Genomic DNA, 14,181 nt, shown 5'->3' on the forward strand with positions numbered 1-14,181 from the left:
CACTTAAACCAACACCTGACCCTAAGTGGACATCAGGCCACAGTGTACATAAGATTCCTGTAACTTCTTCCCTTTTTTGTCCAATTAAAAGGGAAACTTTCTAACTGTAACATAGTAAAACTATACCATAAGAATGATTATCAGGTAATATCCAAAGAGGAAGGAAAGGTAATAATAACCTTAACCAAAATGAAACTACATAGAATGAAAACAATTATCAATTAAGAAATATATACTCAATGCCAAATCCATTTGTAATTGGAAAATTTAGAGAGATTACTCCGTTAGCTGTCCTCTCCTGAAGAGTCCAAAGTTTTGTACCTAATTGACTTTCTACCGTGATTAGGGAGAACTATAACTAACTATCTAGTCTTTGACCCCATCAAAGACCTGAGAATAATATACTCTTACCTGAATAAACAGGAAGTACAGAGCAAACGTCTTGCAAAATGAAATGACAGAAACAGCTGGCTGCTTGAACAGTCACCCATTGTTTCTCTGTAACACTGGGACATCCAACTTTGGCCTACAGGCCTAGAATATCTGACCGACTTTTCTGTGTAGCAGGAAATTTTGAAGGACTGTTCTCCTGTCTTGGCAAAGTTCACCAGTCACTGTTCTGTGTATCCTGCTTGTCCAATTTGAACAGCATACTGTCAGCAGTTGAGGCATGAGCAATTTCTTGCCCAAATGGCTAGTTTTTTCCACAAAGAAAGCAAACTCCATATGGAGTTTCTTCAGTGCTCATCATCCTTTTTTTTTTTTTTTTTTTTTTTTTTTTTTTAATTTTAAGTAGATTGGTGCCACCAGGAGCAGACATGTCTCATTGTCAAGAACAGCCTATGTTATTAAAATATTTTAAATGCTATATTCTATCTGTAGGCCTTTGACATATTTGAAGGTCACCTATCTATCTAAAATATATCGCTATATAACATTGTAAACAACAAACATGACTATAAGTTTGATAGTTATGGGTGACTATTGACCTGTATTTCTTTATTATCCTAAATATCTTTTTTTTTTAAGATTTATTTATTTATTATGCATACAGTGTTCTGCCTGTATATATGCCTGCAGGCCAGAAGAGGGCACCAGATCTCATTACAAATGGTCTGAGCTACCATGTGGGTGCTGGGAATTGAACTCAGAACCTTTAGAAGAGCAGCCAGTGCTCTTAACCACTGAGCCATCTCTCTAGCCCATAAATATCTTTCAAGTACTAAAACATTACCTTGCATAATTAAATGAAATGTATAGCACAAGCTGCATAGGTACAATGCCTTAAACAAAAGTATAAACATATGTACAATATAACAAAAATAACCTTAAATTTCTGTCAATTTTTTTCCTTTCTTTAAGAAAATTTTTTCATTCATTTTACACACCAAAGACCCTCCTCTTCCCTCTTCCTGCCCCTCCCAGCATTCCACTCCCCCCCCCACAAGAAGGCAAGGCCTCCCATGGGGAGGTACTTTCAGTAGAGGCAAGTCCAAGCCCTTCCCCCTGCCTCAAGGCTGCACGAGGTGTCCCATCATAGGTAGTGGGCTCCACAAAGCCCAGTCATGCAACAGAGATGAATTCTGATCCTACCGCCAGGGGGGCTCCCAAGCAGATCAAGCTACACAACTGACTCACAATGCAAAGGGCCTAGTCCCATGTAGGCTCTACAGCCATTGACCCAACTTTCATGAGTCCCTCTAGTTTGGTTTGGTCATCCCTGAATGTTTCCCCATCATGATCCTGATGCACTTGCTCATAGAATCCCTCTTCTCTCTCTTTGATTGGACTCCTAGATCTCTATCTAGTGATTGGTTGTGGATCTGTGCATCTGCTTCCATCAGTCGTTGGGGAAAAGTTCTGTGATGATAGTTAGGGTATTCACCAGTCTGATCTCTGGGGCAAGCCAGTTCAGTTAAGGCACCCTCTCCACTATTGCTAGTAGCCCTAACTAGAGTCATCCTTAGGGATTACTGGCAATTTCCCTAGCACCAGGTTTCTCTCTATCCCCATGATGTCTCTCTCGTGGCTAGATCTAGAAAATATCATCCTGAGTGAGGTAACCCAGACTCAAAGGACAAACATGGTATGTACCCACTTATAAATGGATGCTAGATATAAAGCAAGGGTAATCAGGTAATAACCCACAACTCCAGAGACGCTAACTAACAGGGAAGACCCAAAGAGGGACTCATGGACTGCCCTGAGAAAGGGAAATAGATGAGATCTCCATGAGTATACTGGGGATGAGGGTTGGCAATGGAGGGTAGGAGATAGGGGATGAGAGTATAAGGAATAGGATGGTTGAGCTGGAACAGGGAGGGAGGGAGGATGCAATGAGAGATACCATGATAATGTGTGTCAATTTACATAAATATCTTCAGAGTGGAAACATACAAAATAACAACAACAAAAAAAAACTTTAAATTTGTATCCATACCAATGTAAAATATTGAAGATTAATAGTTGCTTTTTGGATTAAAATAGATTCAATAATCTATCCTTTTATCTCATCACGCCTATATCATTTCCCCCCTTTTCCTTTAGAAAGAGTTCTTTAAATTTAACTCTAGTTTTTTTCCTGACTATGACCAATAACATCTTGTAACCAATGCCCCTAAGCAATGACAAACATTTATAATCCATTGAATAACCAAACCCCACAAATACCTCATCTCTTGGGAATGTGGGTATCATTCTCTAGGCTACTTCCTGTTGTCTGTGGGCACTGCTATCTTTGGGGGAACCTTGAAAATTAAGCATAAAGGTTATGTCTTAGCTGGAGTAGTTTGTGAGGTAGACTATCTCAGACAGCAGCCTTGAAGCTGTTCCGGAGGCAGAATTCTGAGGAGACTGTAACAGAAGCATTTTGAAATGTGGAGTCACGTGGGCCATCTGTTTTCACTGATATCTGGTCCCCTTGTTCTGAAAATTCATAAACTTTTAAAGGTAACATACATGTCTGTACTAATACATATAGACTCTGTGTTATACACAAGGTAGCCAAAGATGATTTCTTATTTTATGTTTGTACAGGTAAAATATATGTTACATGTTTTATAGCTTTTCTAAGTTTATTTCTTTATGTCTGTAGCCAGAATTTTTAAGGGGTTTTCTCCCATCAAACCTGACCCATATCAACTTGGAATGAATCCATAGTCTCTGATTTCCTGTGGCAATAAAAGCATAACCTCTCCCCCAAAACAACATACTTTACGCTTACATTTTGAAATCAATATTTTTTTAAAATAAATTGGTTGGTTTAATCTATCAGCTTTCATAATCAAATGTCTATTATCAGCTATCATTCCTTTATCAGTAGTCAAAACATTTAAAGAAAAGACAATAACATATAGGATCCAGACTCCCCATGTATTTTCCATCTTTATGTAGCTTTTTTCTTTATATTACTTTATTTTTTATATAAACACTATTTTTTATTTTTAAACTATTTTTTCTATGACTGTATATAATTTCTCTTTTTTTCTCCAAAGCCTATGTACCTTTTTAAACATACCTTAACCCATTTAGAGTTTTTTCCATCTGGATCTGTCTTTACTATGTAACTGTAATCTTTTCTCTCAGCATGAGGAAAACTTAAACCCACCATGTGGCTTAGTTCATGGCATGCTGGCAGAGCTTGCTCTGGAGGGGCCTGCACTGGGGGCTCAAACCCATAGGGACCAGCTTGGAGACACATCTCAGTACTGAGGAAAGCATAAGAGATATGAGACTAGGAAGCCACATTTTGCACCATTTTTGAGTGGTTAGAACCTTTGTGAAGATTTCTCAGGTCTTATGTGGATGTAGGTGTCCCACACTGGGCACCATTTGTAGGCAGACTTTTCTTTCCAACCAGTCAGTTCTCAAGTAACCACACTGAGACCCAATATTAATAATAAATGCTCAGCCAATAGCTTACACTTGTCTTTTGCTGCCTCTTATAACTTAAATTAACCCGTTGTTCATCTTTGTGTTGCCCTGTGGCTCATTTACCACATGTATGTATTTTCCATCCTGCTCCCTCTGTATCTTATGGTGTCTCCTCCTCACTCCTGAGACTCCACTCTCTTCTTAGCATTTTCTCTGTCCCGAAAATCATGTCTAGCCATTGGCCAATCAGCTTTTTATTAGCCGATGAGAGTAATACATATTTACTGTGTACAAAAATATCATTCTACAACACTCAATCCCCAAATCAAAAGCCTTCCATTATTTAATTTGCTTTTGTCACGGTGCTTCTTCATAGCAATAGAGCTAAGGTTCTTTGTGTAATATTTTTACATATTATCTCTCTGCATTCTGTACATATCCTATGTAAATCAAGTTAAGCTAAATTAAAGAGTAATAGACATAGTTCTTGATAAAGCATTCAGTCTGTTGTATAGTTATTTCTAGAAAGTCTTTAATTTCTTTGTTTCTATTTTGACCCATTTTACATTCATTGGAGAGGTGTTCCGGTTCTAGGAGTTTGTAAGCTTTTTGATGCTTCTGCCATTGTTGATATTTAACTTTAATCTGTGGTGGTCTAACAGGATGCAAGAAGTTATTTAAATTTTGTTGTATATGTTGAGACTTACTTTGTGTCTGAATATGTGATCAGTTTTGGAGAAAGTTCCTTCCATGAGGTACTTGTGGTGGGGTATTCACCAGAGAATACTGCTGGGACATGAATGTAAGCCAATAGAAGGTCTTTATTATCTGGCCTGCTAGTACAATGGGTTTTCTAGATCCCAGTCCTCTTTCAGAATGAGCTTTTAATCACAAAATCCCTGTTCTGGGTTGACATACATCAGTTAACAAGAATGGTTAGCCAGAAGCAGAACTACAGACTAAAAAGTAAGGTTGCTGTGTTCATAGACTTCCCATAAATATGGACTTTGATGGATTAGGCCTTTGTGGGGTTTTTTGTTTTTTGTTTTTTGTTTTTCAAGGTGGTGATGTCTATGTGCTGTTTTGCAGCCTGAATGGCACTTCCATCATGGAAGTGCTAAGGCATAGGGGCTTACTAAAATCAGGGGCCTATTACATTCCCAAATGAACTTAATGAGTCAAATCATGGACTCATTCTGTTTTAGTTTAACATGTAGGGCCCCAACATTATTCCAATCAGAATGTAAGTAAAAGGCTTAGTCAGTGCTGATATCAAAGTAATTAGTCAGAGGGACCAAGAGAACAGAGACTATCAGTCATGTTCCCAACCATGGCAATATTTTTAAAAACCACTCCTGATCAATTAGCATAGAAATGACACATTTTTCCAAAGCCATACATAGTTTCCTTTATGTCATGATAAGTAAGTCTAAGCCTTTTCAGTTTTGTAGGGTCATTTTCATAAGGGAATCTAACTGTTGTTTTAATTCAGAAATGACAACTTTTAATACTATCATGGCCTCATCAACTTGTCTATTTAGTTTCAAAAGCATCTGTACAGTCACATTTAGTGAAACATGCCCACCAAGCAGTCTCAGGTGCTCGGTAATATTGTTATCCAGATGATTACAGGCATCCTGATCCTTATCCCCTTTGTGGAATAGGAATTGAACTGAGGGATTCATGCATGCTAGATGAGTATGCTACCAACTAAGCTACAGCTTCAGATCCTTTATTCTTTTTCTTTTTAATAGGACTTAAATTATAATTTTATTATGTATGAATGTTTTCTTGCTTATATGCCTGTGTACAGTGTGTACACCCGGTGCCCATGGAGACCAGAAAAGAGTCAGATCTCTTAGAACTGGAGTTATAAGTGGTTGTGAGTGACCACATGGGTGCTGGGAACCAAACCCAGGTCATTTTGGAGGAGCATCAAGTGCTGGTAACCACTTTGGCCCCAGGTGGTATGATTGTAATCACCCTCAAATTCTCTAATTTTTCAAACATTTATCTTTTTTTTTTTTTTTTTTTTTCTTTTTTTTTTTTTTTATTTATTTTTTTTTTGTGATATATATTTTTTATTTTACAATACCATTCAGTTCTACATATCAGCCATGGGTTCCCCTATTCTCCCCCCTCCCACGCCCTCCCCTTACCCCCAGCCCACCCTCCATTCCCACCTCCTCCAGGACAAGTCCTCCCCCGAGGACTGTGATCGACTTGGTAGAATCAGTCCAGGGAGGTCCAGTCCCTTCCTCCCAGACTAAGCCAAGTGTCCCTGCATAAGTTCCTGGTTTCAAACAGCCAACTCATGGAATGAGCACAGGACTTGGTCCCACTGCCTAGATGCCTCCCAAACTGATCAAGCCAATCAACTGTCTCACCTATTCAGAGGGCCTGATCCAGCTGGGAGCCCCTCAGTCTTTGGTTCATAGTTCATGTGTTTCCATTCATTTGGCTATTTTTTTTCAATAATTGAGTAAAACTGAGATTTATTATATGCCACAGTCGTCCTAGGGACTTCCATGCTATATATATAGCCTCTATGGTTCTATGGGTTGTGGTCTGATTGTTCATTTTATATCTAGAATCCACCAATGAGTGAGTACATACCATAACTGTCTTTCTGGGTTTGGGTTACCTCACTCAGGATGATTTTTTCTAGTTCCATCCATTTGCCTGCAAATTTCATGCTTTCATTGTTTTTCTCTGCTGCAAACATTTATCTTTTAACTCAGTATCAGATCTTTCTTTTTTTGTAAATTATTGTTTTATGGTTTGGTATGGATATTTTACCTTCATATATGACCGTGTAGTATGTACATGTCTGCAGTCTGAGAATGCCGGAAGAGGGCATTGAAGCATCTGGAACTGGAGTTACTGATCATTGATTCTTCATGGGGTTACAAGGAATCAAACCTGGATCCTCTAGAAGAGTCAACAGTGATCTTTACCATTGAGCCATCTGTAAAGTATCAGATCTAAACAACAAATTAGATCATGTTACTATACACATTATTAATTTTCACAACTGAAGGCCTGATGGTGAAGGTCCTTGGGAAATCAGCTCCTTACAAATCCACTGTTTTTCCTAGCTCTCTGTTCATTCTGCTGTAACCATGCTTCAGTCCTGTGGGTTGTCAAGCACATTATAACCTCAGGGGCTTTGCACCTGTTTTTTCCTATGCAAGGAATGGTCAGTTCTCATGTATCCCTTATTTCCTTTGTGTCAATGAATGAGGAAGTCCTGCTCCAACCACTTTAACCAGAGTAGTGGATGTTGCCCATAATCCTAACACTTGAAAATTAAGGAAAGAAGATCAAGTTCAATGTTATCTAGATTACAAATTGCAGTCAAGGTTAGCTGTGGCTATATGACATCCTGTCTCAATCATAATAATAACCTGCACTCTTAGTGTTTGGTCTAGAGCTCCTGGGCCCTAGTGAGGAGACTATGAAACTTCCTTCATGAAGCCATGAAGATAAAGCCTGGCTTGCAGTTTTAGGTAACAGTATGTTGAGATTCCCAAGCTTTGAGACACCTGTCATGGGTGCATGTAAGAAGTGGAAGTAGTCAAAGAGAGAGATTGCAGAGAAGTTGTAGAGATAAAGAGCCATCTAAGCCCTTTGAACCTGAAGCCCTTGGTGTCTGACACAGAGCTGCAGGGTTTGGTATTAGCCCTGTAGGGTTTCAGACTTGTCTTCTTTCACTAATTCTTTGAAAGGGAAATGTATATTCTGTACCATTGTGTGTTGGGTAGATATAACTTGTGTCTCACACTACATGATGTCACACTCAAGAGTTTGCATTGAGTGTTAGAAGAAACTTTAGACATTCCAACAGTGTATGGGCTATTACATAATATAGGATTCTTGATTTAGATTAAATGCAATTTTCATGATGGTGGATTTACTGTGAGCCTATTGTGTCCTGTGTCAAAATGTGGGTGGAATAAAAACATACTGTATTTGAGCCCTTGTCTTTGGTGTATGACCTTCGTTGGTGGCTTATGAAGCCCTTAGAAGGAGGAGCCCTTCCAGAGTAATGTAGTCTCTGTGGAAGGGTTCTGAGTGGTTACACCCATCACCACACTTCCTTGTGTGGTTGAAACTGAGCAGCCCCCTTTCCTTCTCATGTAGCCATTCCATCACCACCATTAGAGACTCCATTCCTAAATAATGTAAGGTAAAATAAAAGTCATTGCCTTTCCTTGTTAATCTATTTTTCTTGTGTGATATTTTTATGTTTATAATTTCGGCTGATTGAATTAGGTTTTTGTACATGTCAAGTATTTGCTCTTGTGCTGAATTTTACCTGTATCATGACTTATAAACTTTGGCAGAGCGTATCACTTTTCAGAACAAGAATGTATGCATTCATGAAATTAATTGTAATGTCTTGAGTCAGGGAATTAATTGCAGGTGTGTAACATTGTCCCTAACTTTGTGTATGTTTTTACATTTTTTAACTTTTCCAATGTCTGAATCTTTTGTCCATATATATGGATGTGTATCACTTGTGTGTCTGATATTTACTGACATCAGAAGAGAGCACTGGGTTCCCTTGACCTGATGTTGAGAATAGTTTTTAACCTACGCCGAGTGATGGGCATTGATCTAGGACCTCTTCAAAAGCTGGAGGTGATATTACCTCTTAACTAAACTTTATATACGCCATCACTTTTTATTGCTTTATTATTTTAGGGTCAGCATTTACTTTACTAATGTTGCTGAGAACTCTTTGATCCGTCAGTCAAAAACTTATTAAAATGCTTTTCTTTGTAGAAATTATTAGCTTTATAGTTTAATAGATGTCATTCCAGTTTATGATAAATAAGTACAAAATTGGAATGAATGTTTAATTCTGTGGAGGCATTTCAAGTAAGCCCCTGAGTGCTTTCTATTTTTTGTTTGTTTTTTCCTTTGAGACAGGGTCTCACTATGTACCTTTGGCTGTCCTGGAAATCTCTACATACACTAGGCTGGCTTGGTAATCACATAGCCTTTGCCTCCTGAGATTTGGGATTAATGATGTGCACCACCACACCTATATTGTCTACCCTTTTTTGAACTTAATAATTTTGATAAACTCTTTGTTCCCATGCCTCTCTGTATATATATAGGCATTTCTCTTGCATTGCCTATTCTATTCATTGGGCAACGAAATGGAAGATATCTATATCCTTTTTTGTTTCTTTTTTTTGGGGGGGGGGGGGGTTCGAGACAGGGTTTCTCTGTGTAGTTTTGCGCCTTCCCTGGAGCTCACTTGGTAGCCCAGGCTGGCCTCAAACTCACAGCGATCCGCCTGGCTCTGCCTCCCGAGTGCTGGGATTAAAGGCATGCGCCACCACCGCCCGGCTTGTTTCTTTTTAAAATGGGTTGGTAACTGCATTTGAAATTCTATGACCCATGTTATAGACTGTATGAAGCACACAGAATTATGTAAATATATTCTCAGTGAAGTGTACGTTTGCAATGCGGACAGTCTCAACATTTCTATTATGTATATATATGAGATACTTTAGGATGCAGTGACGTATGAGGATGTGCATGTGAACTTCACTCATGAAGAGTGGGCTTTGCTGGATCCTTCCCAGAAGAGACTCTACAAAGATGTGATGCAAGAAACCTACTGGAACCTCACTATTATAGGTAAGAATGTGAGCTTTCTGTCAGTTTTTAACTTAAGAGGATAACTCTTCCTTGTACATTGGTACTCTCCTATAATTTTGAATGTTAAAGAGGAAGAATCTGGTAAATAAATCATGCATTTTTTTCAAAGGTTCATGAAAGATAATAATTTCATTTGTTCCTAATTTCTAGTAATATATATTTTCTGGTACTGTATTTTAGGGTATAAATGGGAAGACACCAATATTAAAGAACATGGTCAAAGTTCTAGAAGACATGGAAGGTAATTTTTATATGTAAGCTAATATATATTGACCTCTGAAGAAATGTTAATGTACCCTGATCATTTTTTTTCTGTGACAGGGTTTCTCTGTGCAGATTTAGAGCTTGTCCTAAAGCTCACTCTGTAGACCAGTCTGGCCTCAAACTCACAGATATTCACCTGCCTCTGTCTCCTCAGTGCTAGGATTAAAGGCATATGCCACTACCACCCAGCTACCTTTAACTTTTAATGAAAAATAACAGTGTAAATAAGCACAGCTCTGTGATGATTATTAAATTCTCACAACATTATATATTCCAGTGTTAGGTAGCTGATCATGGTTTGCAAAGCATTTCTTTAAGGACAAAACCAGGAAACACACCATAACATGTCACAACTAAATCATGGTCTTATGAGAGTCATCTTGTAAGGTGTCTGTCTGTCTACTTATTTTCATATGATTCAATTATCATAAAAGGTATTCACATTGATAAGGGGATTAGTGTATGTCTAAGAACTTTTATATGTAAATTTTTCATATTAAAGCTAGTGTTCCTCAAGTACTTGAAGTGAGTGACAGCATATTTTAGTGAGTGAAGCACTTTATGAGAGACAAGGAGACTGTCTTGGTGAAGAAACCTGAATCACTGTACCACACCTGTATGAGACACAAAACATTAGACTATGTGACTGCAATGTGTAAACCTTTTATTTGTTATTCTTCCTTTAATAGGTATATCATCTGTCACTCTGGATACAAGCCATGTGAGCATACAGGATGTGGAAAAATGTATTGTTCTTCTGTCTCTCTCAGAACAGTTAGAAAATATGTAGTAGTCCCCACTATGAGAAGATATGACTGTGGTACAAGTTTACAGTTAATTGGTTTTCCAACTTCAGTGGGAATATATCAACAAACACACATTGAAGAAAAACTTTATGACTACAAGAAATATGGAAATTTATCTGTCTATACTGGTTTGCTTTGCACATGTGGTGTGACTCACAGTCTAAGAAAATGTTATGCATGCAATCAGTATGGTAAAACTCTGAATTCTCTTCAAAGATATAAAAAGAATCATGTGGGAAGAGGAAATAATAAGTGTGAGCCATCTACTAAAGGCTTTAACCATTACAGGTATCTTCAAACATACAAAACAACCAATAATGAAGAGGATCTCTATGAATATAATCAACTTGATAAATCTTTTAGATCTGATTCCTCTATAAAAGTACACCAAAGAACACATTTGGAATTAAAACCCTATGTATATAGTGAAAGTGGCCAAGCTTTAACATTTCACAGTCTTCATTTAGTGAGTCGAACTCATACTAGTGAGAAAAGGTATGAATATGATCAGTGTGATAAAGCCTTTGCATGTCCCAGTTATCTCCAAAGACATAAAAGAAGTCATTCTGGAGAGAAACCCTATGAATGTAATCAGTGTGGTAAAGCCTTTACACAGAAGAGTAATCTTCACAGGCATGAAATAATCCATACTGGACAGAAACCCTATAAATGTAATCATTGTGGTAAAGTCTTTGCACAGAACAGTTATCTTCAAATACATAAAAGAAGTCATACCGGAGAGAAACCCTATGAATGTAGTCAATGCAGTAAAGCCTTTGTATGTAAAAGTGATCTTCACAGGCATGAAAGAAATCATACTGGAGATAAACCCTATGGATGTAATCAATGTGGTAAAGCCTTTACATACAAAAGTCATCTTCACAGGCATGAAAGAAGTCATACAGGAGAGAAACCCTATGAATGTAGTCAATGTTGTAAAGCCTTTGCACAAAAGAGTAGTCTTCACAGGCATGAAAGAAGTCATAATGGAGAGAAACCCTATGAATGTAATCAATGTGGTAAAGCCTTTGTACAGAACAGTCATCTTCAAATACATGAAAGAAGTCATACTGGAGAAAAACCCTATGAATGTAATCAATGTGGTAAAGCCTTTGCATGTAAAAGTGATCTTCATAGGCATGAAAGAAGTCATACTGGAGAGAAACCCTATGGATGCAATCAATGTAGTAAAGCTTTTGCATATAAAAGTCATTTTAACAGACATGGAAGGAGTCACACTGGAGAGAAACCCTATGGATATAATCAATGTGGTAGAGACTTTGCATGTAACAATCATCTTCAAATTAATGAAAGAACTCAGACTGAAGAAAAACCCTATGAATGGAGTCAATGTGGTAAATCCTTTGCATATAAAAGTCGTCTTCACAGTCATGAAAGAAATCAGACTCAACAACAACCATATGAGTGCAATCAGTGTGATAAAGTCTTTACATGTTGCCCAAAACTTCAAAATCATGAAAAAATTCACACTGGTGAAAATCCCCATGAACTTAATAAATGAGGTAAAGACTTGCACTCAACCTACATTTATCCCACTGAGCTATATCCAACTAGTGCTTGAGTACGATTAATAGAGCCACTCCACCATTAACATAATGTGTCCTTTTCAAGTTGTAAACATATTGCATTTGATGAATACAGGAACATACGATAGTTTGAATAATAAAACCTACTTGCAAATGAAAATCATATTTATGTTGTCATACATAATTTTTGAATCATGTTACTAATTCCAAGGACTAAATACTTGTTCTTAACGTTTTCTCAGAAACATGAATGGAAGAGAATTTTATCAGTGGGTGAATGTTGTTGCTGCTAAGCCTGGTGACCCGAGTTCATTCTCTGGGATAATGAACATATTAATCATAGAAGCTTTTCTCTGATTGCTACAGTTGGGTTGTATGCACACTCACACACCAACACACCATGTATATTTTTGAAGGTAAAATAAGGTCCAATGAGTTCATTCAACAATTTAGGGCACTTACTGTCAAACTTGACTACCTCAATTTGATCTCTAATACTCAAATAGTGAAAGGAGAGAATAGATACCGGTAAGTTGTCCTCTGATGGGCACATGCACACCATTAATGCGAGAAATCCGCAGATGTCTGGGAAGAAGACTTATTTATTAAGGAATAAAATGGGGATCACACTCATGAATATGGAACAAGTAAGTGCCACTGCTGATCCAGCTGCCATTCTGTCCAAGGGTGATGAGGACCAAACCCAAGCTGCTCTCCACTGCTTGATCTGGCTTCGACCCCCAGGAGAGTACATAACCCCTCCTTCTCAGCTCCTAAGCAGTCACATACACAGACAAGACCACGCCCTAGGGCTTTTTAACCCAAAGCCATTGGTTGAAAAGAGGAAAGTCCCACAACACACCCTGGCATGGCACTATACACACAGTTCATTTTTTTTTTTTTTTGACACAAAGTTTCTCTGAGTAGCCCTAGCTATCCTGGAACTCATTCTGTAGACCAGGCTGACTCTCAAAGAACCCTTCCTGCCTCTGCCTCCCAGGTGCTGGGATAAAAGGTGTATGCCACCAACATCCAGCCATTAAAAAGTTTTTAAAGGAAGGAAATTTACAATGCAAAGAATTAACCAAAATATTGACAACATAGGATACAATTTACCAGATTAATACATTGAAAAATCCCAAGAAGTATTTTTGCTCATTAAAAAAGGTTCTTCCTGTTTATATTATATTATGTTTTTAACTTATATTATTCTTTCAGTATCTGATTCAAAGATAGGTCATTTAAAGAACATATCTCACCTGTATCTAGAGATGCACTCTTGTAATCTCAGCACTTGGAAGAGATAGGCAAGTGGATATATATCTCTGAATTTGAGGACAGTTTGTTTCAGGATATCCAACACCCTAATACAGCCATAAATGCAGGCAAAGCACTTTTCCCATAAAATAAAAGTAAACATTTTTTAAAAGTATATATCACATTATGGAACTTTTCCTAGCATAATGTGGACTCTTCTCTACTCAACTAAATCTCTCATTGAGTTCATTCACATTAATCATGTTAACAATTAAAATAAGCAATGTGAGTAGTCCTTTCACAAAGGGATTGAAAACCATTTAGTCCTTCATTAACCAAGTAGCTGGGACTTTGATCACCTACAAGTAATAGAAGGTAGAAGAGGTAAAGGGAATCTTCATTTTCTGTGTTATAATGGCATCTTTGGGAGCTGGAGACTGAACCCAGTAGTACTGCTGCTGTTGAGTATCCAAATTTGGTTCCTAGCACCCACATCAGGTAGCTCAGAAGTACCTGTAATTATTGGTCCAGGAGGACTGGAACTTTTCTGCCTTCTTAGGGTACCAGGTATGGTGATGGTGTATACGTGTGTGTGTGTAAGAGAGAGAGAAACTCCATGTTTTAAATTGCATGATCAAACTTTAAATTTGGTAAAAGGGGCAGAAAAGTTGAATTTCTTATTCAAGTAAAATCAAAAGTAAAGCATGGATGCAGGTGACAGTCCCCTCAGCTCCCTTACTGAAGCCTCCTTTCGATAC

The 14,181-nt window shown here is 37.8% G+C and overlaps 1 protein-coding gene across 7 annotated transcripts in view; it reads left to right on the plus strand.

Moving 5' to 3' along the window:
• Positions 1 to 14,181, plus strand: part of LOC102921033 (zinc finger protein 431) — an 89,170-nt gene that overhangs the window by 39,096 nt on the left and 35,893 nt on the right. For 3 of the 7 annotated variants that reach the window (XM_076558676.1, XM_015991374.3, XM_076558677.1), the window contains exons 2-4: positions 9,402 to 9,528; positions 9,730 to 9,790; positions 10,503 to 12,329. The exons of 2 other annotated variants lie outside the window; for them this stretch is intronic. In XM_076558676.1, coding sequence (XP_076414791.1) covers positions 9,402 to 9,528; positions 9,730 to 9,790; positions 10,503 to 12,141 — 1,827 coding nt within the window. In that variant the 3' untranslated portion in view covers positions 12,142 to 12,329. Of the gene's footprint in view, positions 1 to 9,392; positions 9,529 to 9,729; positions 9,791 to 10,502; positions 12,330 to 14,181 lie in introns of those variants that run through there. 2 more of the 7 variants (XM_015991373.3, XM_042269777.2) reach the window with 1 other exon arrangement.

Source organism: Peromyscus maniculatus, chromosome 22, assembly GCF_049852395.1.
Source record: "Peromyscus maniculatus bairdii isolate BWxNUB_F1_BW_parent chromosome 22, HU_Pman_BW_mat_3.1, whole genome shotgun sequence".
Lineage (NCBI taxonomy): Eukaryota > Metazoa > Chordata > Mammalia > Rodentia > Cricetidae > Peromyscus > Peromyscus maniculatus.